Here is a 24,433-nt window from a genome sequence, read left to right as displayed (position 1 = left end):
TTATGGGCTACATTTATATAATTGAGAATTGATAATTCAGATTTTATTAGAAACTTATCACTTAAAAATACTTTTTCTTTTTTCTATCAACAATATTTTTGTAAAAGAAATGATTAAGAAAACTAATTAAATACTATCAGTAAGTTACCGTTTGTCCATAAAAGAATTCCCCTTTTTCAAAATCTTTTTTCAAAAATGTGTTTATCCATGAAATTTTATAAGTTTTTAAAAATTTTCCGAAATGAGTTTTTTAAAAATCAAAAAGTGTTTTTGACCACTTTTTCAAAATTATCAAAAAAACTTTTTTCCCCGCTCATAAAACTGCAACAATTTTACAAGAGAAATACATGTCCAGATATAATTTCAAATTTAAAATACCAATTTTCAACTTAACTAAAAATATAATTTTTTTAAAAAAATTATATTTTTTATGTCCAAACGCCTACTAAATACCATAGTAAATTTGGTGGGAAAAAAAAGTGAGAATGAGGTTCTAAAGAGACAATCTAGTTGTCAAAAGATTACAATTCGAGACGAAATGCATGAATCCCAGCTATTCTAGTCATTTCCTATTTCTGTTGAGCATTGACTATATGAAAACAAAACAAATTGAGGAGAAGACAATCAAAAGTGTTGCAACCGTAAATTTAGGGAAATTTAGCTTATATCTCTTTTTATTTTTGCGAACAATAATTTTATCTTTTTATTCGAAAAAGAGAAGAAGAAGAAAAGAAGAAGAGACTTTTAACTGAATTTCCAGTTCTCCACTTTCCCTTTCATAATTTCATTGATACGGTAGAACGGACCATTACGCGGCAAAATTAGGATAAGGAGTTTTGTAGGGCATGAAAGTCATTTTCAAAGGTCAGAGTCAAAAAAAGGTTTTTGGTTTGACGCATAATATTATCCTACTCTTGAAGTTTAGGTGAAGTTTCATTAATTAAGTAACAAAAGTAGTGTTAATTAATTTTGAGACCTTGTCAAGTCATTTTCACTTTATTCTGTTTTAGACCTTGGATTACTTGTTCTACTTTTATTGGATAAATTTTGATCATTAATTAAGATATTATGGAGTTTCATCATTATTATATTGCAATCTATGATTTCCACTATTAGAAACTTGTAGAATAAGAAAGATTTAATAACAAATCACCTTCAGCTGATTTTAAAATATAAGATGCATTTCCCTGCCCCGTGACAAATGCCAAACTCATTAGAATGTAAAGGAAAATATACGGTCAAACTTTTTTATAACAGACTTATTTGTTTTAATATTTTTTATTATTATATTGAAGTGCTGTTATAGAGAACATTACATAAAAAGTTGGTTCCAAAAAAACTAGGTCTCTATAGTGAAGTGCTATTTAGAGGATCATTATTATCGAGAGGTCGGTAGAAGATAAGAAAAAAATATCACCTCTTCTGTGTTTTTGTGTTTTTCCTTATCATAATGATGATGTTCAAATAATGCACCCTCAATTATTTTATTGGATATATATTATTTCCCGTAAGAATAAATATCGGATAACTCTGTTGATCATGAAAGCTTTAGATTAGAAAGTAACCGCCTAGTATTTCTTATCTTTAATAAATTTTAAGCACTAAAAGAATTTCCTTTCTCTTGTTTCAAATAGATGTGATAATTGTTTTAAAATTATGAAATTCTCTTCATTTTCTCATATCCCACATCTGATTTTTTTAAAAAAGAAAAAGGAAAAACTGTTCAAACGTGCCTGAAGAAATATTTGTTGGCTCATAAATTTGTTTTCCTCTGTTCAATTCCCATTCATCTTTTCTTTGCCAAGCTAAAATGGGAAATGAAAAATCATTGCCATTTTTCCTACCTGTCCTTCCTTCTCCTCCTTTCCAAATAAAGAATAATTTTCACCTCTCGTTGGTCATATTCTTTTCTAATGTGAATTCTGGAAAAGACAACCAAATGGTATAAATTAAAGGTAGTGCGAAAAGCCAAAATTATCATAGTTTGCTTGAGACTGGTACATTTTGCAGTTTGAATAGTGTTACGACTATTCGGATATGGTATTACTTTAGTAAAAATCTATACAATATATTCTCGTACTCCAATTTGTCATAAATCATATAGTGGAGTATATACCATATGAATTTAGTAATTATGAGAGATCCTTATTTGTGTCCGAGTTTTCACTATTTGCATGATTGGGTGCCCATAGCTAATTATATTTCAGTTTTTCTTTTCTTCTACTTAGCTAATTTCAGTTGCCTAGGATTTTCTCTTGTTTAGACTCCGATATTTTTATTATGGTATAGCTAAACTGTATTAAAAAATAAAAAATAAAAAATAAAAAAGAAGAAGAAGAAGAACTCAATTGAACGATATGATTATGCGATTACTGAATTCAAACTCGTAATCAGTAATTTTGAGACAACTCCAATTACTTGTCTTATGATTAGTTAGCTTATTTTTCAGGACATAATATATTTGCAGCTTATCAAGAATATGATCCTTACAGAAGGGTCGAAAATAGTTGAACATATTTCCTTTTCACACTTGTGGTATCAATACTATTCTAGTACTTTTTTATCAATACTATTCTCGTACTTTGTTATACTTAGATTTCTATACATAAGAGAGGACTTCAATGGTCACATTGGGGCGACATTTGGGGGGTATGATGGCGTGCATGGCGGCTTTGGCTTTGGAGTTAGGAATAGAGGAGCTACTTCGTTGTTGGACTGTGTGCTAAAGCCTTTGATATGGTGATTGCCAACTCGTATTTTCCGAAAAGGGAGGAGCACTTGGTTATATTTCGGAGTTCGTTGGCCAAGACTCAAATTGATTATCTACTCCTCTCGAAGTGCGATAGGAGTCTGTGCATGGACTGCAAGGTTATACCTAGCGAGAATCTCACAACTGAGCATAGATTATTGGTGATGGACTTAGAGATCGTGAGGAACAGGAGGAAGAGGGTCGTGCATGGTCAATCCAGGATCAGGTGGGGTGCTTTGACTAGTGACAAAGCGCAGAAGTTGGGGGGGGGAGGGGGGGAGTTGTTGGCTATGGGAGCATGGAGGAGCAATGGGGACGCGAGCTATATGCGGACCACGATAGCAGAGTGTATTAGAGTAGCTGCGAGAAAAGTGTTAGGGGTCTCGAAGGGTTTCTCTGGCGGCCACAAAGGTGACTGGTGGTGGAGTGAGGAGGTACAAGAGAAAGTGGAAGCGAAGCAAACGGCGTATTTGACGCTTATAGAGAGCATGGGTGAGGAGACGAAGAGGATAAACATGGAGGGGTATATGAGGGCTAAGAAGGAGGCGAAGTTAGTGGTTACTGCGGCTAAGACTGCGACGTTTGGGCGTTTGTATGAAGAGTTTGGGGCCAAAGGCGGGGACAAGAAGCTATACAGGCTAGCCAAGGTGAGAGAGAGGAAGGCCCGTAATCTGGTTCAAGTTAAGTGTATCAAAGATGAGGAAGGTAGAGTTTTGATGGAAGAGGCTCAGGTTAGACGAAGATGGCAGACATGTTTTCATAAACTCCTGAACGAAGAAGGTGATAGGGACATTGTTCTGGTCGACTTGGAGCACTCCGAGATGCGCCGGAATTTCGGGTATTGTAGGCGCATAAGAGTAGAGGAAGTCGAGGGAGCTATGCGTAAGATGCACAGGGTAGAGCTACAAGCCAGATGAAATACCTGTGGAATTTTAGAAGAATGCAGGTAGGGTAGGTTTGGAGTGGCTCACTAGGCTGTTCAATATCATTTTTAGGACGAAGAAGATACCCGATGAATGGAGGTGGCATATGATGATTCATCTATATAAAAACAATGGTGATATCCAAAGTTGCAATAATTATAGGGGGATTAAGCTGGTGAGCCATACTATGAAAGTTTGAAAAATGGTGGTTGAAGTGAGGGTGAGGACCAGTGTGTCCATTTTTGAGAACTAGTTCGGTTTCATGCCGGGGCGTTCGACTATGGAAGCCATTTACATTGTGAAGAGATTGGTGGAGAGGTATAGGGAGATGAAGAAGGACTTGCACATCGTGTTCATTGACCTAGAGAAAGCATATGACAAAGTCCCGAGAGAGGTGCTCTGGCGATGCTTAGAGGCTAAAGGGGTCCCAATAGCCTACATAGGGTGATTAAGGACATGTATGATGAAGCTAAAACTCATTTTAGGATAGCGGGAGGAGACTCGGAATACTTTTCGATTATGATGGGGTTGCACCAGGGATCGGCTCTTAGTCCATTCCTATTTTTCTTGGCGATAGACGCATTGACGAGACACATTCAAGGTGAGATGCCATGGTATATGTTATTTGATGATGACATAGTTTTAATTAACGAGATGCGGGGTGGTGTTAACGAGAGGCTGGAGGTTTGGAGGCAGACCTTAGAGTCTAATGGTTTCAAGTTGAGCAGGACCAAGACGGAATACTTGGAGTGCAAGTTCGGCAACAGTACCCAGGAAGGGGATATGGAGGTGAGGCTTGATACACAAGTCATCTCCAAGAGAGGTAGTTTCAAGTATCTTAGATCTATAATACAAGGTAACTGGGAGATTGATGAAGATGCCACGCATCGTATCGGAATAGGATGGATGAAGTAGAGGCTCGCTTCCGGTATCTTATGTGATAAGAATGTCCCGCTGAGACTTAAAGGTAAGTTCTACAAGGTTGTAGTTAGACTGACTATGTTGTATGGAGCAGAGTTTTGGACAGTCAAGAACTCTCGTACCTAGAAGCTAAAAGCAGCTGAGATGAGGATGTTGAGGTGGATGTGTAGGCATACCCGGTTGGATAAGATTAGGAATGAATTTATTCGATAAAGGGTTAGAGTGACCCCTGTGGAGGATAAGATGCGGGAGGCGAGGATGAGATGGTTCGGGCATGTTAAGAGGAGAAGTATAGAAGCTCTAGTTAGAAGGTGCGAGCGGTTAGTCTCGGTGGGTAGCAAGAAGGGTAGAGGTAGGCGTAAGAAGTCTTCGGGAGAGGTTATTAGGCGGGATATGGCGCAGCTAGAGCTGACTGAGGATATGGCCCTAGACAGGAGGGTGTGGAGGTCAAAGATTAGGGTAGAAGGTTTGCAGGTAGTCGAATGTTTCTCTTTGTCTTACTCAGTTCGCTAGCATTAGTGTTAGTATGATATCTTTTATCCATAGATGGCTATTACTACCTAGAGTTTGACTGCATTCTTGGATTCGATCTTATTTCATCTTGCTGTTATTCCTACTTATTGCAATTACTTTTTCTTTTTCAGTCGTTCTCTAGCCGAGGGTCTATCGGAAACAGCCTCTCTGCCCTTCCAGGGGTAGGGGTAAGGTTGCGTACATCTTACCCTCCCCAGACCCCACTTGTGAGAAACTACTGGTTTGTTGTTGTAGATTTCTAGTATTACCGCTTGTCTCTTTTTGCTTTGATTATCTTATTATCATGATGTTGTTAATTAGTGCTTCTTTTTTCATGTCTTATTCAGTACTATATTTTATTTCAACAATGTTGTAATTATGCTTTTCTTGAGCCGAGTGTCTATTGGAAATAACCTCTCTATTTTCACAAGGTAAATGTAAGGTTTGCGTACACACTATTCTCCTCAGACCCTGCTTGAGAAATTATATTGGGTTTTTTGCTGTTGTCGTCGTCGTTGTTCGGGCACAAACTAGGAATGTATGTAAAATTGTTACACAAAGTTGTCAACTAGTATAAGAATTAAAGAGTAAGTTTAGCCCCACCAAGAAACATTGAGATTCAAACTCGAGTGGTAGGTAAAGCTGTTAGAATTGCACCAGCTTATACGTTTGATGGTATGCAGTTATATCTTAGTCATTTAATAGTATAATTAAGATATTTCCAAACATATGAAAACAAATGAAAAATGTACATAATTTGGTATAGCCAATTGCTTATCAAGTTCTAACTCTAGATGAGACAAGTCATAAAATATGTGATATTTATTACTAAGTTACATTCTTGAATTTGAGTTGTATGTAAAACAAATTCCACTTTAAATGAATTTTAACCTAGGATAGCATGTTAGTTATTATTTTATTAGATTATCAATTAATATTTATTAAATTATATATTTATAATTATTTAATAATTAACCTGATTGTATTATGGAAAAAGGGTCAGATATACCCCTCTATTTTTAAAAATAGTTTATATGTAACCTCCGTTATACTTTAGGGACAAAGATACCCCTAACGTCAGCAAAGTTGATGAAAATACCCCTAGTTTTTAACGGAGGTCCACCGTGACAAGCCATTTCTCCTTCCACCATTTTTTTCTTTTCTTCTTTTATTCTTTTTTATCTTTTTTTTGTCTATCTCAATTCTCAACTATGATATCAGAAGCACTACAGAGAAAATCTAATATTAGCAAAGTTGGGGCTCACACTTTATGGGAAATTGCAGTAAAGTTAAGCTCTTTGTCAAAGATAAATATTACTAATACATTTTGCTATATATTTTTATTGGGTGTTAATGAATGTCATTGGATACTTATGATCTGGTAGTTTTTTTTTCTAGTTGGAAATCTTGTTTCTTTTGAAAATGAGAAAAAAGTCATCCTCACTACACTTTAAATTTTGCCGGAAATAATGGTGCCAGCGATCCTCAAGCTTTCCGACCAACCAAAATTTTCTCTCAACCTTTAATCTACTTCAGTTTCTCTTTTCTTTTCCTTCCTTCATTATGTTTAATATCAGTCCCCCATCAGATCTCTCTATAAAGGAAAAGAAGAAGAAAGAAGTAAAGAAAAATGGCGGAAGGGAAAATGGAAGTGACAACCTACAAAGTAGTTAGAAAAGAAGGAAAGAAAAAAAAGAAAGAAAGAAAGAGAAAGGAAAAAGAAGAAGAAAGGAAATAAATAAAATTCTCAAATGAAAAACAAATATTATTAAATAATAAATAAATAATGACATCCAATTAGAACATGATACTGTGTATAGTTTGAACTAAAAATTTATCTCAGATTGCCGCTGTGGACCTCCGTTAAAATAGGGGTATTTTCATCAACTTTGCTAACGGCAGGGGCATCTTTGTCCGTAAAGTATCATGAAGGTTGAATGTGAACTATTTTTTAAAGTAGATGGGTATATTTAGCATTTTCCCTTGTATAAATCTTTGTTATACGTTAACGTATGGAACTAAAATTACACATTCTTTGTATAGGTATATTTTAACACTCCAGTCAAATTGAAAATTTGGAGTAGGGGTCAGTACTGGTCAATGCTGATGAGTTTTCACCTCCATTTTATAAAATGTTTTACGTAAAGAAGGAAAAATGGGGTCAAATAATGGGGAAATTGACTCATTCAAGAACATATATAGTTGAGACTTGAGAATGGAGCTGAATAATTCCAAATTAGTAAACTGGAATTTGAGATTTTACAATACTGAATCTTGGACTGCTTCAAATACCAGATTCTGTCAGTCTTCCCTGACGTAAACCTTCTCAACCGTTTAAGATAAATATTTTGGCTTATTTTTTTTCTCTTTTCTTCTTTTGTAGCCTCTCATTCTTTTCTCTCTTTTTTTTCTTTTACAAAAATTAGACATACAGAAACTATGCAAAATGTATAAATCTATAAGTTTCAAGTTTGCTCACTTAATACGTTAGCCAAAGTTCATTTAGTTTAATTGTCCATAAGGGGATATTTTGGACAGATAAAGCACTCTTTAGTAGAGGAAGAACCCAGGACTTGAAGGTCGCGGGTACACTTTTGCATTCGACCAAAATTTACTTTATATATAAATTGGCGTGAAATATTCGTGCTTTTATAATAAATAAATAAATAAATATATATATATATATATATATATATATATATATATATATATATATATGTGTGTGTGTGTGTGTGTGTGTACACAAATTGCGGCCTCGGGCCCAAGTATACGTATACATAACTGCGTATAAGTATTTTTTGCTGAACTTTTCAAGTGTTGTGGCCCCTTTCTTTACAACATAGGTCCGTTTCTGCTATGAAGTATAATTATCCAGGTGAGGAGTTCTCGAACCTTGACATTTTGACAAATCTACACTACTTATTCTTCCTTTTTGTGCTAAATGCACGATTGTCCATTTCTTCTTTTACGTTAAATTTGGTTGAATTTGGATTATCCACATTTTATAATCACGTCCAATCAGTTGGAGAACCTCCAGATAAAAGGAGCGTTTTAGTCCTCTTAAAGAACCACTTATCAGGAATAAATTTGAATAAATCGAATCAATAAATTCTGAATACCAAGTACGTTAAAGAAAAATGGTTAATCCCTCTAAAAAACATGGCCAAATCAATTATGATCATCGCCATTCATTCCACATCGCAAAGTAACTCATAAGTAGGCCAATTTTGTGTGTGCCTCTAATAATTTGTACCATACAAAGGTATCAAAGAGGACCCCAAAAATAAGCATGCAAAAGATAAAGAAAAGTGGTCGTTATATTCACATACACTAATGATGATAATAGCATTATTTAATCATATCAGACACTAACATGTCTACAGACTTAGATTTTTTAGGCTCTCTTTCTTTTTTTGGCTGACTTTTACAGCTTAAATTGCGCCAACATGGGCTTTTTCTTCTCTTTTTATTTTATTTTATTTTAAATATTGGTGGTCCAGATCTTATGCTATATGACTTGTTTAATAATAGTAAATATTTTAATGAACAAAAGAATGGGACCGATCGAATTGGCTGTCAAGAGTATCAACAAAGATTAAATAGCATAATAGACAGAAATAAGACTTTTACTATAACCAAGCAAAACTAGCTGTGAACAGGCTATTACATATCGTGAAAGATGATTACCGAACAAGACAGAGAATAAATATAGCACAAAATCATTTAAATTCCTCTAATTGATGTGATGTGAAGTCTCAAAAGAGTTATTCATTCTTATCACTTTATCATAGTGATGTCTGATCAGTTTGCGTGTACATAACATATATAAAGAAATCTTTTAATGTTCTTTTTTGTCTTGATTTTCCTAAGATTCTAATTTTTTTGTTAATGTTTCGATAATTTGATTTTTCACGAAGTACTAAGATTATTGAAAAAAAAGATGAATATTTGTGAACAATATGGATATTATTTGAAAATGAATAGTTCAGATATTGACCTTTGGATTGATCTGGCGGATCTGGGTATTTTGGATCCTATGGACGAAGACATGGTCTTTCTGAATCCCATTGAATTTCATTCGGACGAGGAGCCTTAGAAAGATCATACTAATTCGAAGCAAAGGGAGCATAAAAGGGTTATTTGAAAATCCGACAAGTTCTTTTAAGAATTGTTTCATATCTTTATACAAAACAAATTGGACTTTCACATGTAATGTTCAAACCCTATGGTATGTGTGAGATACTAAATGTACTACCCTTCATATAATTAGTGAAGAAAAAAAATAGGATTAACATGCGCTAATAAGATGATTTACTCCATCAATTGTCTCATTCTATACGTTCTTATTCTTATTTTCAGTTTCCTTCTGATTCTTGATTTCAGCACATTGTTTCTACTTTCTAGTGGTGTTGCTGTTAACGAACAAAATCTTCCATGTGCCGAGATCCCTTACCAATTATCGACGGATGTGTTATGTATGATTATAGTACATATACCTTAAGCCAATAATTTCGATTCAAATCTTGTATATTTATTAAAAATTAATCTTAAGTAAGTACAAATTCTAACAAGTGACTTGTGGTAAAATTCCGTAAAGTTCAATTCTTGAATCTGGCTCCCGCTTAAGTTGCAGGAGTATCTGGAAAATTACTGTTTTCTTGAGTAAAGTAAAACCCAAAGCGTAAACATTTTTGAAGCTTCACCTAACAGGAACCAATGGCACATGGGCTAGTTTGTGATTGTTCATTAATAGGGACTTACGGGTGTACATAGGTTGGGTTAGTTCGGATTTTTCAATTATAAAACCAAATCAATGGTGTCGGGTTTTTAAATTTATAAACCAAATCAAACCAACAAAGTCGAGTTTTTCAATCTCGATTTTTCTCGGATTTTTCGGATTTTTTCCCAGTAAAGTCTTCATAGCATTAAATATATAACTTGTGCTCCAAATATTTCTCAAGTCCTAGTAAAATACAACTATATAATGTATTTTTCAAGAAACTAACACATGAGATAAGTCATAGCATTATACTAAAATATTCAATAACAAAGATAAAATAATAAAATTACATTAAACAAATATTGCTAATTAATAAGTCATAATGAAAATTAACATAATCTAAAAATACTATATAGGTCATGCTAAAATAAGTATAGCTAATAAGTACTAATATTAATTACATAACTAAGCACTAAAGAAAAAGATAAACTAAGTTATGCATTTTCATTATAAACCAATGTAAAACTAAAATAATTATCCAACACTATCGTCATTCCTAGTATTGAATTGAATTTCTTTTGTTAGCATTAGTATTGATTTGAACTTTGTTTGAGTTACTACATTTATGAGCTTTAAAATTTATTTACCATTCAAGAATGTTAAGTCTAAACTTGAAATAATACGTTAAAAGATAAAATTGTGAAAAAGTTTAAGAAATATTTATAAATTACATTACAATAAATATTTATATGTATATAATATTTTGAAAAATTATATAAATGTACTATCGGGTTGGTTTGGTTTCGGTTTGACTTTTTTTAGTTAAAACCAAACCAAACCAATTATGATCGGGTTTTATTTTCCAATACCAAACCACATTGGTTTTTTTTTTCCGGTTTAACTCGAATTATCGGTTTGGTGCGGTTTATCGATTTTCTTTGTACACCCATAAGCGTAACATCAAGGGCGGAGCCAAAGTATGGAATGTGGGTTCGGCCAAAATAGCTTTTGATCAAAACCTGTATTTATCTTAAGAAATTCATTAAATATATACATTTTATTAATTTAGAATAAAGTAACTTCAATTGGTGGCTCCGCCACTGCGTAACATGGCAACAACCATAATGTTGTTGGAAGAGGGAGAAGCTTCTTGTGTCATTATAAAGGACAACTAGGCAACGCTAGTTGTGTCCCAGAGAAGGAAAGGGCAGGCAGCAACGTGCTGTGGTGCAGTCTCCTTTAAAATAAATGTACAAACAGGTAATGGGCGGAGAATTTGACAATGGACAAAGGGAATGCGAATGCGTGTGGTCCTAGGGACAGAAAGTATTCAGTTGGATCTACTACAACACCAGCTCACTCACGCCCATGCTACTGCCGCATAAAGGAACAACACATACTCTTTTGGAAATAAAGAAATGCGCTAACAGAATGAGGAAATAATTGCATTAACCAAAAAATAAAATAAATTCCATGATACATTTGATAAAATCAGAGGACCGTGGAGACATCGATAGCATCTCAATCTTTGATTTCGTATCCTACGCTAAAACCAAAACTATTGAACTTGGAAGAACACCCAGAACGATTTATATTAACACAACTTATAATGGCATTGTTACCAATCTCTGTACCAAGGTCGCAAGCATCAGTTAGTGGTGTTGCATGAAGTTTATCGTCTATGCACCATTAATTACTGCTTCAACGTGCACTGTTTTCCCATCTTCCACGATCTTCCCGTTTCGAGGCCTCTGCACATAATGCAGAAAACAGTGTCAAAACTAATCTCAGTAGTGACAAAGCTATGATCCCTAAGATGGAAATGCATAAATCTCTATACCCATTCTGCAGGATCTCCAGAATTTCCGTTCAGCAGTTTGTGATTCTCTTCTTTGGACTTGCTATCCTTGGTCACTGGAAGCAACAAGGCACTAGTGCGATCAGGAAGTTCTGCAAGATACACCTCAGCGCTTTAGCTTTTTTAACATTTCTTTTGTGTAATAACAAGAGGATGAAAATCAGATAAAGTAATTCATCTGTAAACTGAAAACTAACCTGGCAACGTTTTATCAATGAAGAACACTACAAGGTTGACTGTGTACCTGTAGCAAATTAATATGGCTCAATTAAGTTGCGATTACCCTTTCTCAGAAAAAATAAAAGAGACTCAATCAAGTCACACGCTTGGTTGTGAACAAGAATGCACCAAAGAGCACAGCAAGCACAAACACCAACTCACCATGCCACCACAACATCAACAGTGTAATGTTTGCGCGATGCAAGAATCAATAAGCTTTGTGCAATAACAGCTAACCAAGCACACTGTTTTATGAACCTGCAGAATAAACTCTAGCAATCAGTTACAAATACAAGCTGCGCCAAGACACTTAAGAAAATATAGCAATGCAGCATATGCAAGGAAAGGAGAAAGTTCCAGTCACTCAGTTAAAACATAAAATTTCTGTACCATACAAATAAAATTAATTATTGTAACACAAAAATAGAAAAAGGTTCAAAAGTCGCCCTTAGAAAAATGAACTTACAGAACCCTCGAAGAACTTATCTTCTAGGTAGATGATTGAAATAACAGGAGAAAACAAAGCAAAAGGAAAGAGAGGGAGTTGGAGCACCATCCATTAACTAGGTTGAGTACTTTCATTACCCGCACACTGAACTCCCTTCCCTACCAAGTAATGGATGATTTGCATAGTTTCATTGTCACCAGAGCTAATACTAGAATGATTATCACCCCAATACCCACAGATATCAAAAGTTATTTAATCAGCACTACCGCAGTACCTTCGTGTTCCATATTTCTGGTATGTCCGCACAAAGACAAGAGAGAATATCATATGAGAAGAAAATATGAGATCACCACAACCATAAAGCACGCCCCGAGGAACTGCACTTTCATAAACGCCATGTAAGTGTCTAAATTAAAGAATGTCACTTTGGAACCAGAAGGAGCATTTAGTAAAAGAGACTGCAACTTACCAATCAATAGCACTTCTAAAATATTGTCAGGAGGAGGAAGCGTGGCAAGCTTTGAACCCTGGTAATTTGCAGAGTAAAATTAGTTGAGGCAATGACAAAAAAGAGAATGAAGTAAGCTGAGGCACAGCTGACAGACAGCAAAACAGCAAAAGCTGAAACAAAAAGAGCATCAATTAAAGGAGAACAGCTTTTACCTCACGACAGTGATAATTTGGACCAGGAAGCTGCGTAGAATAGAATGTTATGATCCGAAGGAATTGACAACCCTGTGGCAAACAATTAACCAACTTAGAAAATGTAATGGATATCTAGGATTTCTCTCCAAATGTTTGTTATTTGTAGATAAGAATGAATAGTAATTGAAGGGGTACAAGAGAAAAGTAATCCTGGCCAAGAAAAGGGGGCACTTACGACTAAGAATGCCAGGACCCTGCACCATATCAGAACTGTATAGATCTTTTTGGTCTTAAAAATAAAAGGATGGAAGGTCCACTGCAGCAAAGCAAGAGAAAACCATTAGAATAAAAGATGCTAAATTAACTCTGCAGCAAAAAAAGATTAAGACCAACCACTACATCTCCAACATCCATTCATGGATAAAGGAAACACTGGTTTGACCACCACATCAACATAACTTAAACTAATATCAAGGATTTCCCTGATTCCAAAGCCTGAAGCAGCTTGGCCTCAGGGTTTGCCTAAAAGTAATGCATGTGTGCTTTTATACACTTAAATGTCAAGGGAATAAATACAGTAATGACAGACAAAGAATCCAGTTTCACTTATGTAAGCTCAATCTTGCCAAAGACAAAAGACAAAAGATGAGAAAAATTATAGAGAAACAAACTCACCAAGACAAAAGATAGAAAGATGGTGGTAAATAAAGTTTCACTTATGTAAGCTCTATCTTGTCCAAGCTCCTGGAATTTCAATCCAAAGAGAAAAGGTCAGTTTGCATCTACCATAATAGTGGGGGAGATGAGAAAAAAAACAAGAAAACCAACCGGAAGAAGATAGAAGCCGACGTCCTGAAGAATTGGTCCAGGCCGATGAAAGTAATGCACCCCTCTAGCCGCAAGTCCATGGATGTACTGAAGAAATGAATATAGAGATTTCATAACTCAGGAACCCAAAAAGCAATAAGAACAGGAACAAAAAACGATGATCAAACAAAGGAACATAAATCCTCATTTATTCGCCAAAAATCATATTCAACAACCATAAAAAAACTAATAACAAACGCTATAATTCAGTAAGAGGTTGGCAAGAAAAAAATTGGCAGCTCCCAACCTCCCGTCTCTCTGCTCAACCTTCGTCCCAGCCTAGACAGGGGAAACATAGCATATTGCTAAAAGAAACATCGAGCCTTGTGTAAAAGCAGTGAATTTCAACATAACTTATACCACCTAGCTACTCTTACAAATCGAAAGCAGTTATATTTCAACCTAAACTTACAGTACTTGCTACTCCTGCAAGTCCAAAGCAGAAAAACTAAGCATTTTGCCTAAAGCTAAGACTTGGGCAGCCCGGTGCACTGCCAAAAGCTAAGACGAATAAGATTTTGTAACCCAAATTTTAAAAGCTAATTGACTACAAATTGAAGAATTTTTGTAGCAGCACTGTAAAATACATGAAATCAGGCACCCTCAAATAACCATTAAAAAAGTATGAAAAAGAAAAAAGAAACTGAAATTGATGGAAAGGAAGAACATGTAAAAACCTGACAAATCAAACCGCCAAGAATATATTTCCAATTCTCAGCAAGAAGATTGATCTCTGTTGTTATCTCCGCACAAAATCTCTTCCACAACTGCTCTCCATAACAACAACAACACAATCAGGGGAAAAAAGGATCTCCAGAAATCCAAATTAAGAAACTTCCAGAAGCAAAAAGAGAGAACAAATAAAAAACGAACCTTTGAAGCCTCGCGACCAATGTAAAACGACATATCTTTATCTGTAACAACCCGTGCCATATTACATCACAAACCAACCATGGTGGTCAACATCTTTCAACCAAAACCCCCTTCACTTCCAAACAGATTTAAGACCTCCTTTTTCCTTTTTCTGTTCTCTTTCTGAAATACTTGAACCCGATTATCGAATCGAAACCAAAAAATTCCTGTTAACCCGAATTAACGAATCGAAGGATGATAACCAACCGATCTCGAAAACCTAATTACCAAATCGGTAATGGAGAATCTGGAGACGGCAACGCAATCAATTGACAATGAGTGTACAAATATGGAAACTTCACTTGAAAATAATTTATACAGTCACCGGAAAATTTTCTTCGAGAATAGTCCGGTTTACTTTTTTTCTCTCTCTAAAAACTGGTGTTGTTTTGTTTGGTTTCTCTCTCTAGAAACTACCTTCTCTCTCCTATTTGATTTCTCCAGTGGCTGCTAAAACGCGAGTTGAACACGGAGGACAGTTGAGAAGAAAGAAGAGAGATTGAAACAAATATATATATATATATATAAAGCCTTTGCCCCTCCCCTTATTTCAAAAGAAGAGAAATAAAGAAAATTCTCCCTTCGCGAAAAGGGAAGGAAATTGGAGACTGATAAAGACCTTCCATAAACTATATTATTTGTTCGAAAACATGAAAAAAAATATAAAATCATGCAAATAACAGAAAATAAGAAATATCTGATTGAGCAGCAATTTGTGGGATTTGAACTTATACACTACATTTTGAATTGTGACTATTGAATATTTTGAATAAAATTCACAAAAAGCATATATTGTTCTTGGAGTAAGATTTGCACACACACTACACTTCTCAAATCATCACTCGTAGAATTATATTGAATATGTGGTTGTTATTGTTATGTTTCATATTTGATAGATTATCATTTCGGACTTATATAATTTGAGAATCATTCCTTTATAAAACATATAATAGCATTCAAAATGTAGTCTTTAAGATAGTTTTATTTAGAGAAAGAATTTATTCTCTTGAATAAGTTATTTTTTCTCTTTTATATTAGCAGATTGATGTGGATCAACTGATCAAAACTATATTATAGTAGTATATTATGTCTCTTTTAGTATAATTTTTTTCGTTGTCTCATTTATCGTTACCAAAGTTTTGCTTTGTTAGCTTTCGAATGACTCCTTGTTACTTTTGATTCCAACAAGTGGTATTAGAACTAATGGTTCAAAGCGAGCTTGAAGACAGGTTCAAATCGGGTTCAGATCAAGTAACGTTTAATTTGACGATAATGAAGATTTTTGTCAAAAAAAAAATCCCGAGTGCTACATGTGGAGATAAAATTTTGAACTATATTTTTAACATTCTTCTTGCTACATCTTTTAAAAACAAAAAACTATTTTTAACGCATGAGCTCCTATTTTCAACTCATGCTTACTTCTACTGTATGGACTTTCACTTTAACTCTGCTCACTTTTAACGCATGACTCGACTTTTAACCCTGCGCGCTTTTAATGCAGGGCTCTATGATTTTTAACTGGTGCTCACTTTTAACGCACATGCTCTTATTTTCAAGGGAAAAGGGCCAAAATTACCCTTCTACTTTAGTATATTATTCACATCTACCCTTTGTTATACTATTAGGTTATATTTATCCTTACCGTTAACCAACCTTTTTAAAAATACCCCCGACCTAACAGAAAGCTACCATATTTTAAAAAAAAGATCCGTTTTCTTTTTTATAAAATTCATTAACCTAAATGACTCGAATAAATACCATTTTTTTGAAACTTCAATCGAGAGATAGAAAATACCATATTTACAAGAACAAAGTCGAAAAAATCAGGCTCATAATTGATGGACCAACACATTAGAAATGAGTCACACTTATAGATGATTTCTTCTAATTCATCTTTGTATATTATATTAAAACTTTTAGTAACAATGAGAAAATGCTACAAGCACTTAAATTTCTCTCAACGTGTTGAGGTGGCAGCCAGAGCTAGAGAGGAACTTATTTCTACATTTGAATATTGAATCTGAAGAATTATTAGTCATCTTGGATAAGATAAAAACCAGTCCATATACAATTAGTTGAGTTTTGGTTCAGCATCATTTATAAAATAAAAATAATTTCTAATCTCCTTGCATGATACTTTTTTCAATTTAATTTTATATATATATATATATATATATATATATATATATATTAGTAGGCAACACGTGTTGAGCTTTAATTTTCAACATTATGGTATTAGAGCTCAAAGGTCGTGGGTTATGAGTTAATGGGCTTTTTAAAATAGAAAACGGGTCATTATTTTTAATCTGGTAGCTTTCCGTTAGGTGAAGGGTATTTTTAAAAAGTTTGGTTAACGGTAAGGGTAGATGTGACCCAATAGTATAACAAATGATAGATGTGAATAATATACCAAGGTATAGGGGTATATTTGACCCTTTTTTCCTATTTTTAACCCATATCTACTTTTAACCATGGCAAAAAATATTGATGAAGATTATGTGAAGAAGGCGGATCAAGTTTTGCCAAGAAAATTCAAGCAAGATGGAAGGAAAGATAAAATATTTACCATGATTGATTTTACTTTTCCTTAAAGGAAATATAAATATCTTTTATATTTGATAATTTATTTTCTTGAAGGAAAAGATTGTGGAACTCTATATATTGAGAATTCCTCATTCATAAAATAACATAATAGCATCCACAATATAGCAGTTAAGAGATTTTTGTTTAGTGGGAGAATTAATTCTTTCGAATAAGTTACTTTTCTCTTTTATATTAGTAAAAATTAATGTAGATCAATTGATCAACTATATTATAGTAGTATATTATGCCTCTTTCAGCATAATTTTCTTTTATTGTCTAATTTAGTATCATCAAAATTTATTTTGTTAGCTTTCGCATGACGCTTGTTACTTCCTATCGCAACACCTATTTTCCCTTACCCTACCTCCATATATAACTAAAACATTATTTAAAAAAACAGCAAGTTTTGATAAGTACTCATTAACAAGTTAATGGTGATACATTTAGGTATGACGTGCTAGTTAATTAATTTTAGTACAAGCATGATCTCCTCAAATCTTTGTAACTAAAAAAATATAATAAATCCTTTTTTAACGCTTTATAAACATTGCACATGGAAGGGATGATTGACCAACTTGTTTCTGTTTCTTCAAATAAAATATAATAAAACGTTAAATTCGAGGGAAATAAGAAATAATTAAAGTAGGAAAAGTGTTCTTAGCAAAAATAAAATAAAATAAAAGTAATTTGTTTGTAATGGTTTTGGCGGAATTCGGAGTCACGAGGCTCACGGCCCGACGGCCGAGAGAAAAAACTCAAATTTTCTAACAGATCAGAACTGACCAATTTTATCATTTCTTCGTCGTTTTCGTCTTTTCTTTTTTCTAATTTATCAATAAGCAGCGACAACAACAAAACTCAGTATAATTTTATCAGTGGAGTCTGAGAATAATAAATTATACATAAATATTATCCCTACCCCCAAAGGATAGATAAACTATTTCCGGAAGATCATCAACTAAAAAATAACAAAAAGAGATAATAAATCTGTAATGACAACAGAAACCAAAAAAATAATATAAAAAAAAAAGAGTGGGAACACAACATAAACTAATATGTTGTTTATGAATATTCAATGAGATATTCAAATATTTGGTGTGTATTAAGACCTGGCAATGGGGCGGGTTTAGCCTTAACCCGCAAAGACTTTAACCCGCCCCGCATAACAAAGTTTTATGTTTTCAACCCGCCCTATACCAACCCGCATAAACCTGCCCCGCCCCGCAAAGTAAAATATTTTTATTTTTCATTTTTAAGAAATAATGAACTAGCACAAGTTAATATTTTTTTTCTCCGAATTGTTAAATCCCTCGTATGCTATGACTCAACTCTTTATTTATTCGATGGTGATTTTTTTTTTTTTTGGTCTTATGATACAATAGTCAAATGGTTATTCTTCTCATTTTTTCTACTTTCAGTGGAAATACTTTTTTTACGAAGGAAATCAAACAAAAACTTGTGCTAACAAATTATAAATTTGTGTCATATAGTGCTAACTCATATTTCTAAATGCCGCATCTTTTACAACTAAAATATACATACTACTTTTTTTTGAATTTTCTTAATATACCGATATTCGATTTTCTTGGTATCAAGATACTTTACAAGTTAAAGTATCTTTATTTCTTTTGAATAAGATAAATTAATGATATAGTGCACTAGTATAACTTTGACTATTACATAGCACATTGAAAAAAATTTAAATAATGTAATCATGGGTTAATGATAAAAGAAATCTTTACTTAAAAAGGTTTAAAAACAAAGAAGTAAAATTAAACAAGAAAATGCTTACAAGTTGTAGCTAAAAAGTAAAGCGAGAAAAATAGAAGAGGAATGGTTGCTTTGTACAAACTGCAGTCGAGAGGAAACCCGTCAAAACCCGCAATCGCCTCGCACCGCATTAGATTTTCAAAAAATAGTTTAAACCCGCCCCGCAACCACAACCGCAACCGCCCCGCATAAGATCAAACACACACCGCCCCGCATAAGATCAAACACGCACCATTGACATCCCTAATTAAGACTAATATTTAATTAAAATACGGCATTAAAATATTTAATATTGAAAATATTTTTTAGAAAAATTTAATTTGACATTATAAAAAGCTGTTTTGGCAAATAAGCTTAGGTGGGAGTCAATTGATTTCGTGGTCCACTATAATTACAAATATTTCAAGAGATTTTACCAAGATCTGACATTAAACACAAATATTTTTAATAAGATATTTAAATTATTTTCACATGTTATAGGTGATAGCTCGCGACTTTTTTCATCTCACGTTGATAAAGCTACATGATATTTGTGCTAGGAAAATATAATAAATATTCGCCAAATTATTTGAGTTGCCAAACTGGCTGAATACCGTCGTTACTCCAGAATAAGTGGTTTTTTTTCTCTTTTCAATTTCAAAAATTTCAAATATTATTTGAGCCTATCTATAGTGCGGAGGAAGGGAACAAACAGCCTAGAAGCCAGGCACGAGACAACTCAGAAATGCTGAGACCAATTGAGGTCCACGTGGGCATCATTAATTTACTTTAAAAACCGTTTTAACTGATAAGATTAAAGCTTTAATTCTGGGGCCACTACGTTAATCTTCCACTTTTTGGCATGTCTGTCTCTGCATTTCTGCAAATTTTTTACTATTCTTTTGGGCACAAATTGATGAAACGTTGTGTCCCACTCAAAAAAGCCAAAAAATGATTTTATACTTTGCACAATTAATGTAAATAAATTAAATGGCATTTCAAAAAGAAGTCCAATCTCTCTGGCACCTAATGTAAAGGAATCTACAAAACTTGAAAGTTCAAATAAAGCCGGCCAGCAGAATAATACTATTTTAAATTATTTATCTATCTGTTTTGCCTTCTCTTTTTCAATAAACATCTTGGAATGTTTATTGAGCTTGACCGGAAATAATGGAATACATCAACACTAATAACAATACCAACTGTATTCTTACATATTGTGGTTCGGATATAATGATGTGTACGCAAATTTTACCACAGAGGCGGATGTAGTGTGTTAATGCCGGGTTAATTGAACTTATAACTTTCGACGGAAAATAAAAATTTATATATAAAATTTGTTAAAGTTGCAAAAATATTAAATATGAACTCATAACTGTAAAAATATAATTAGTTCAATGCTAAAAACCCTTAAAAGTTAAATCCGTAAAGTTTAAATTCTGAATCCGTCTCTGACTTACACCTTGTGGAGGTAGAGAAACTATTTCCGGAAAGTCTTCGGCTCAAAAAAAGTATCTTTCTCGAAAATAATGAAATATCTATTTTTAATGAATGAATTATCTCCTAAAGAAATTATTTTGCGTTTCACCTTTTCCTTTTTCAGTTTTTAACATTTCTATATCAGGATTAATGAAAATTAAATTTTCTAAAAGTCGGAGAACTCAATTCAACATTTAAGAAGTTTGGCTTTCAATCAATTTGGTCGGTTCACAAACCAAATAAGTTGTGGAGTATTTCTTAACAAAAGTGTTCATTTTTGCTATTGAAAGTTTAGGAATTAAAAGCTCAAAGATTTAAACATGTGTATTCTCCAATTTTTGGGTTTTCACCATCTCAAAAGAAGTAAACATTTGCAGGTTAATGTGGAGGGGGAAAGCATTTGACCCTTTCATTCGTTAAACGATACGTGCTAGGGAAATTATCCACATTCCCTTGCAAAACTAATAATTGAATATTTATTTCGTCTCATTTTATACGATATTATTTGAATTAACATAAACTTTAAAAAAGGATTTTATAATTTGAAACATGTAATTTTAAACCATCAAGGATACTTATATGGTTATAAAAACATAGCATTGAGCAGAGGAAGAAGAGTGTCATGTAACATAAAGAGAATAGCTCACGCCATCTTCGTGGAAAATAATTTAAGTATTGTTTGACCCAAAATTTAGGTATATGTTTAAACAATTAGATTTTCTAATAAAATAGAGTTAATCTTAGCCAATATTAATATCTAAAAGGTCATTTAACTGATTTCGTGATGAAATGTCGCTAATTTCGTTAAATATCAATAAATATGTAACAACAACAATATTTAGTGACCCAAGAACTAAGAAGACAATATTCAATGGTAATAAATGAAATATTATGGTATTTATGTAAATAAATGCAAATGAGATAACCGTAAAGGGATGAAATCCTATGATATTTCTTCTAATAATGATAAATGATTAATGAGCCTTTGAATATTCGGATTCTTCTCGGATTGTGATAAAAAAATTAGATAAAGATCTCAAGAAAAAAGTGTATTTTGTATGTATGTAATAAAGTAAGAATATAGAGAATGTCAATGTATTGTTGGTGCCGCTTTTATGATATTCCCCTTCACCATTAAACCACATTCACCAGCTTGTACCGTCAATATGATTATTGGTGGCAGCGACGACTCCTCCATTAACGGCATCAAGTTCACCGCCACCCACAAGCTCAAAAGATCGATCACCCGCGAACGGTATGACAGACTCGAATAAAGTATCATTTTCGACGAGTCAGATGCCGACGATTTGACTTTCCCTCAGAATGATGCACTTGCCGTTACTTAACGAATTTTAGATACTGATGTTAAAAGAATCATGGTAGATGACGAAAGTGGAGCGTGCATCATCCATCCCCGAGTCCTCGTACAAATGAGGCTCGAAAATAAGATAGTGCCATGCTGCATAACACTAACCGAGTTTAATAATGCAGTTGAACGGACTTCGAGAGAAATTAGACTATCCGTCTTCGCCGGTGGGGTGACTTTAGAGACAACGTTCCACATCATGGACCAGGACACCACATACAATGCCATCGTGGGACGACCATGGATACACCTTATGAGAGTCGTCCCCTATAGTTTATACCAACTGATCAAATTCCTGACACCCTTGGGAATATTCAGCATACGAGGGGGTTATTACAATGAAATCCTATGATATTTCCTTCCTACTCTCGTCGTTGTTGGTGCCGCTTTTATGGGAGTACCTCATGCTGGGTTCTCCGACCTCGACCGGTATAACTACTTCTTTTCCGTAGACAAGGGAATAAGGGGTCTATCTTGTGCTCGACTTCGGGGTGAATCTGTGCGCCCATAATACTTTTGGGAGTATTTCTGGCCACAGTCCCTTGGCTTCTTCGAGCTTTTTTTTACGATGTTCAGTATGGACTTATTGGAGGATTCTGCTTGTCCGTTGCTAGCTGGGTGATAGGAAGTTGAAAGTATTCTCTTAATGTGCCATTTTTCGAAGAGCTCAGTGATTTTTGTCCCTGTGAACTGGGGGCCGTTATCGCAGCTTATTTCTTTGGGAAGGCCAAATCGGCAAATGATATTTTTTCATATAAAGGCTATTAGTTCTTATGCGCGCACTTGGGTGAATGCTCCTGCTTCCACCCATTCAGAGAAATAGTCAATTAAAACTAAAAGAAATTTTATGTTACCTCATCCTAGTGCCATCGCCCATTTAATGAAAGGCCACGGGGAAGTGACGGAGTGAAGGTGCTTGCCTGCTTGGTGAATTATCGGAGCATACTTTTGACATTGCTCGCATTTCTTTACAAATCCTATTAACATTGTTTTCATGGTGGGACAATAATATCCGACCCGTATGAGGCACCTAACTAGTGCTCGATCGCCGGAGTGACTACCGCAATGGCCTTCGTAGACTTCTTCGAGAACGCGTTGGGTCTGGTTTGGGCCTAAGCATTTTGCCAAAGGTCCACCATACGTTCTTTTGTATAAGTTGTTATGAATGAGGTTGTATCTAGCCGCATGCATTCTTAGTTTTTTAGCTTCCTTTTTGTCGTTTGGGAGGGTGTCATCCTGCAAATACAAAATAATACAATTGTGCCAATCCTACGTTATGTTTACAGATCTTTACCTCGATTTGGTCTAATGATGAGTTGAGGAGGTGGAGTACGCTCCTACCGCATGATGTTATGCTTTTGGTGGCGGCGACCAATTTGGCAAGGCTGTTTGCTTCGATGTTGTGAGTTCGGGGGATTTGGTCGAGTTGGCATTCGTCGAAACTGGGCAGCAGTTTGTAGATCTCGGTTTGATATCTTTGCAACCTTTGTTCTTTTATTTGGAAAGTCTCTGTAACTTGGTTGACTACGGTTGAGAATCACAGCGGAGTTTCAACCGCTTCACCCCATATTTAAGTGCTAGTCTCAGCCCTGCGATTAAGGTCTCGTACTCGGTCTAATTGTTAGTCATATCCGTGCACCTTATGGACTGGCGATAACTTCGTCGGTAGGGACGTCAAGTACAAGTCCTATTCCGGACCCGAAAGAATTGGATGCGCTATCGGTGTATAGGACCCAGAGGTCCCGTGTTGGAAGAGAAGCTTGAGTGGCTTCCTTCTCGGACTCAAGCATTACCTTTACGCTGAAGTCTGTGACGAAGACGATGAGCACTTAAGAATTTATCGTTGTTCGAGGCTAATATATGAAGTTGTGCTCACTTAACTCGTTGGCCCATTTGGGCAGCCTCCCCGACAGCTCAGGTTTATGTAAAATACTTCTTAAAGGAAAAATGGTGACGACCGAGATAGGGTGGCACTGGAAATAGGGTCTAAGCTTTTGTGAAGCTACGACCAGAGCCAGGACCAATTTCTCGAGGTGTGGGTACCTCGTCTCGGCATCGATAAGTGTTTTATTGATATAATAAATAGGAGATTGTGTACCTTTATTTTTTCGATCTAAGACTGAACTTACTGCTACTTCGGAGATGGCAAGGTAAACGAGGAGGTGCTCCCTGGGCTCGAGCTTCGAGAGTATGGGCGGTGATGGCAAGTATGCCTTCAGCTCTCGCGATGCTTGTACACATTCTGGTGTCCATTCGAGGCTGTTATTGTTTTTGAGTACGTTAAAAAACCTGTGGCATCTATTGGATGATCGCGAGATAATTCTAGACAAAGCGACAATCCGACCAGTCAATCTTTGGACTTGTTTCTTAGTAGTCAATAGTTCAAGTATCCCGTCAATAGCCTTGATTTGATATGGGTTAACTTCAATTCCTCACTGCGACACTAAGAAGCCAACAAAGTTTCCCGAGGCTATGACAAAC

At 34.8% G+C, this 24,433-nt stretch overlaps 2 protein-coding genes across 2 annotated transcripts; one reads left to right on the top strand and one right to left on the bottom strand.

Annotated features, from left to right (window-relative positions):
* Nucleotides 1-3,039: 3,039 nt before the first annotated feature.
* On the top strand, nt 3,040-3,666 carry LOC142166309 (uncharacterized). The gene has a single exon (XM_075225269.1). It carries the CDS (start codon nt 3,040-3,042, stop codon nt 3,664-3,666), a length of 627 nt encoding a protein of 208 aa, XP_075081370.1.
* A 7,584-nt stretch (nt 3,667-11,250) lies between these two features.
* On the bottom strand, nt 11,251-15,361 carry LOC107774953 (phosphatidylinositol:ceramide inositolphosphotransferase 2). The gene is made up of 12 exons (XM_016594620.2): nt 14,737-15,361; nt 14,541-14,630; nt 13,825-13,911; nt 13,672-13,740; nt 13,232-13,312; nt 13,015-13,086; nt 12,821-12,878; nt 12,626-12,728; nt 12,066-12,161; nt 11,882-11,928; nt 11,667-11,776; nt 11,251-11,577 (listed from the first exon to the last, which is right to left on the bottom strand). Exons 1-12 carry the CDS (start codon nt 14,794-14,796, stop codon nt 11,506-11,508), a joined length of 945 nt encoding a protein of 314 aa, XP_016450106.1. The 5' UTR covers nt 14,797-15,361; the 3' UTR covers nt 11,251-11,505.
* Nucleotides 15,362-24,433: the final 9,072 nt, after the last annotated feature.

This window comes from Nicotiana tabacum, chromosome 2 (assembly GCF_000715075.1).
Source record: "Nicotiana tabacum cultivar K326 chromosome 2, ASM71507v2, whole genome shotgun sequence".
Classification (NCBI taxonomy): Eukaryota; Viridiplantae; Streptophyta; class Magnoliopsida; order Solanales; family Solanaceae; genus Nicotiana; species Nicotiana tabacum.
This window is presented reverse-complemented; position numbering and strand designations above follow the sequence as displayed.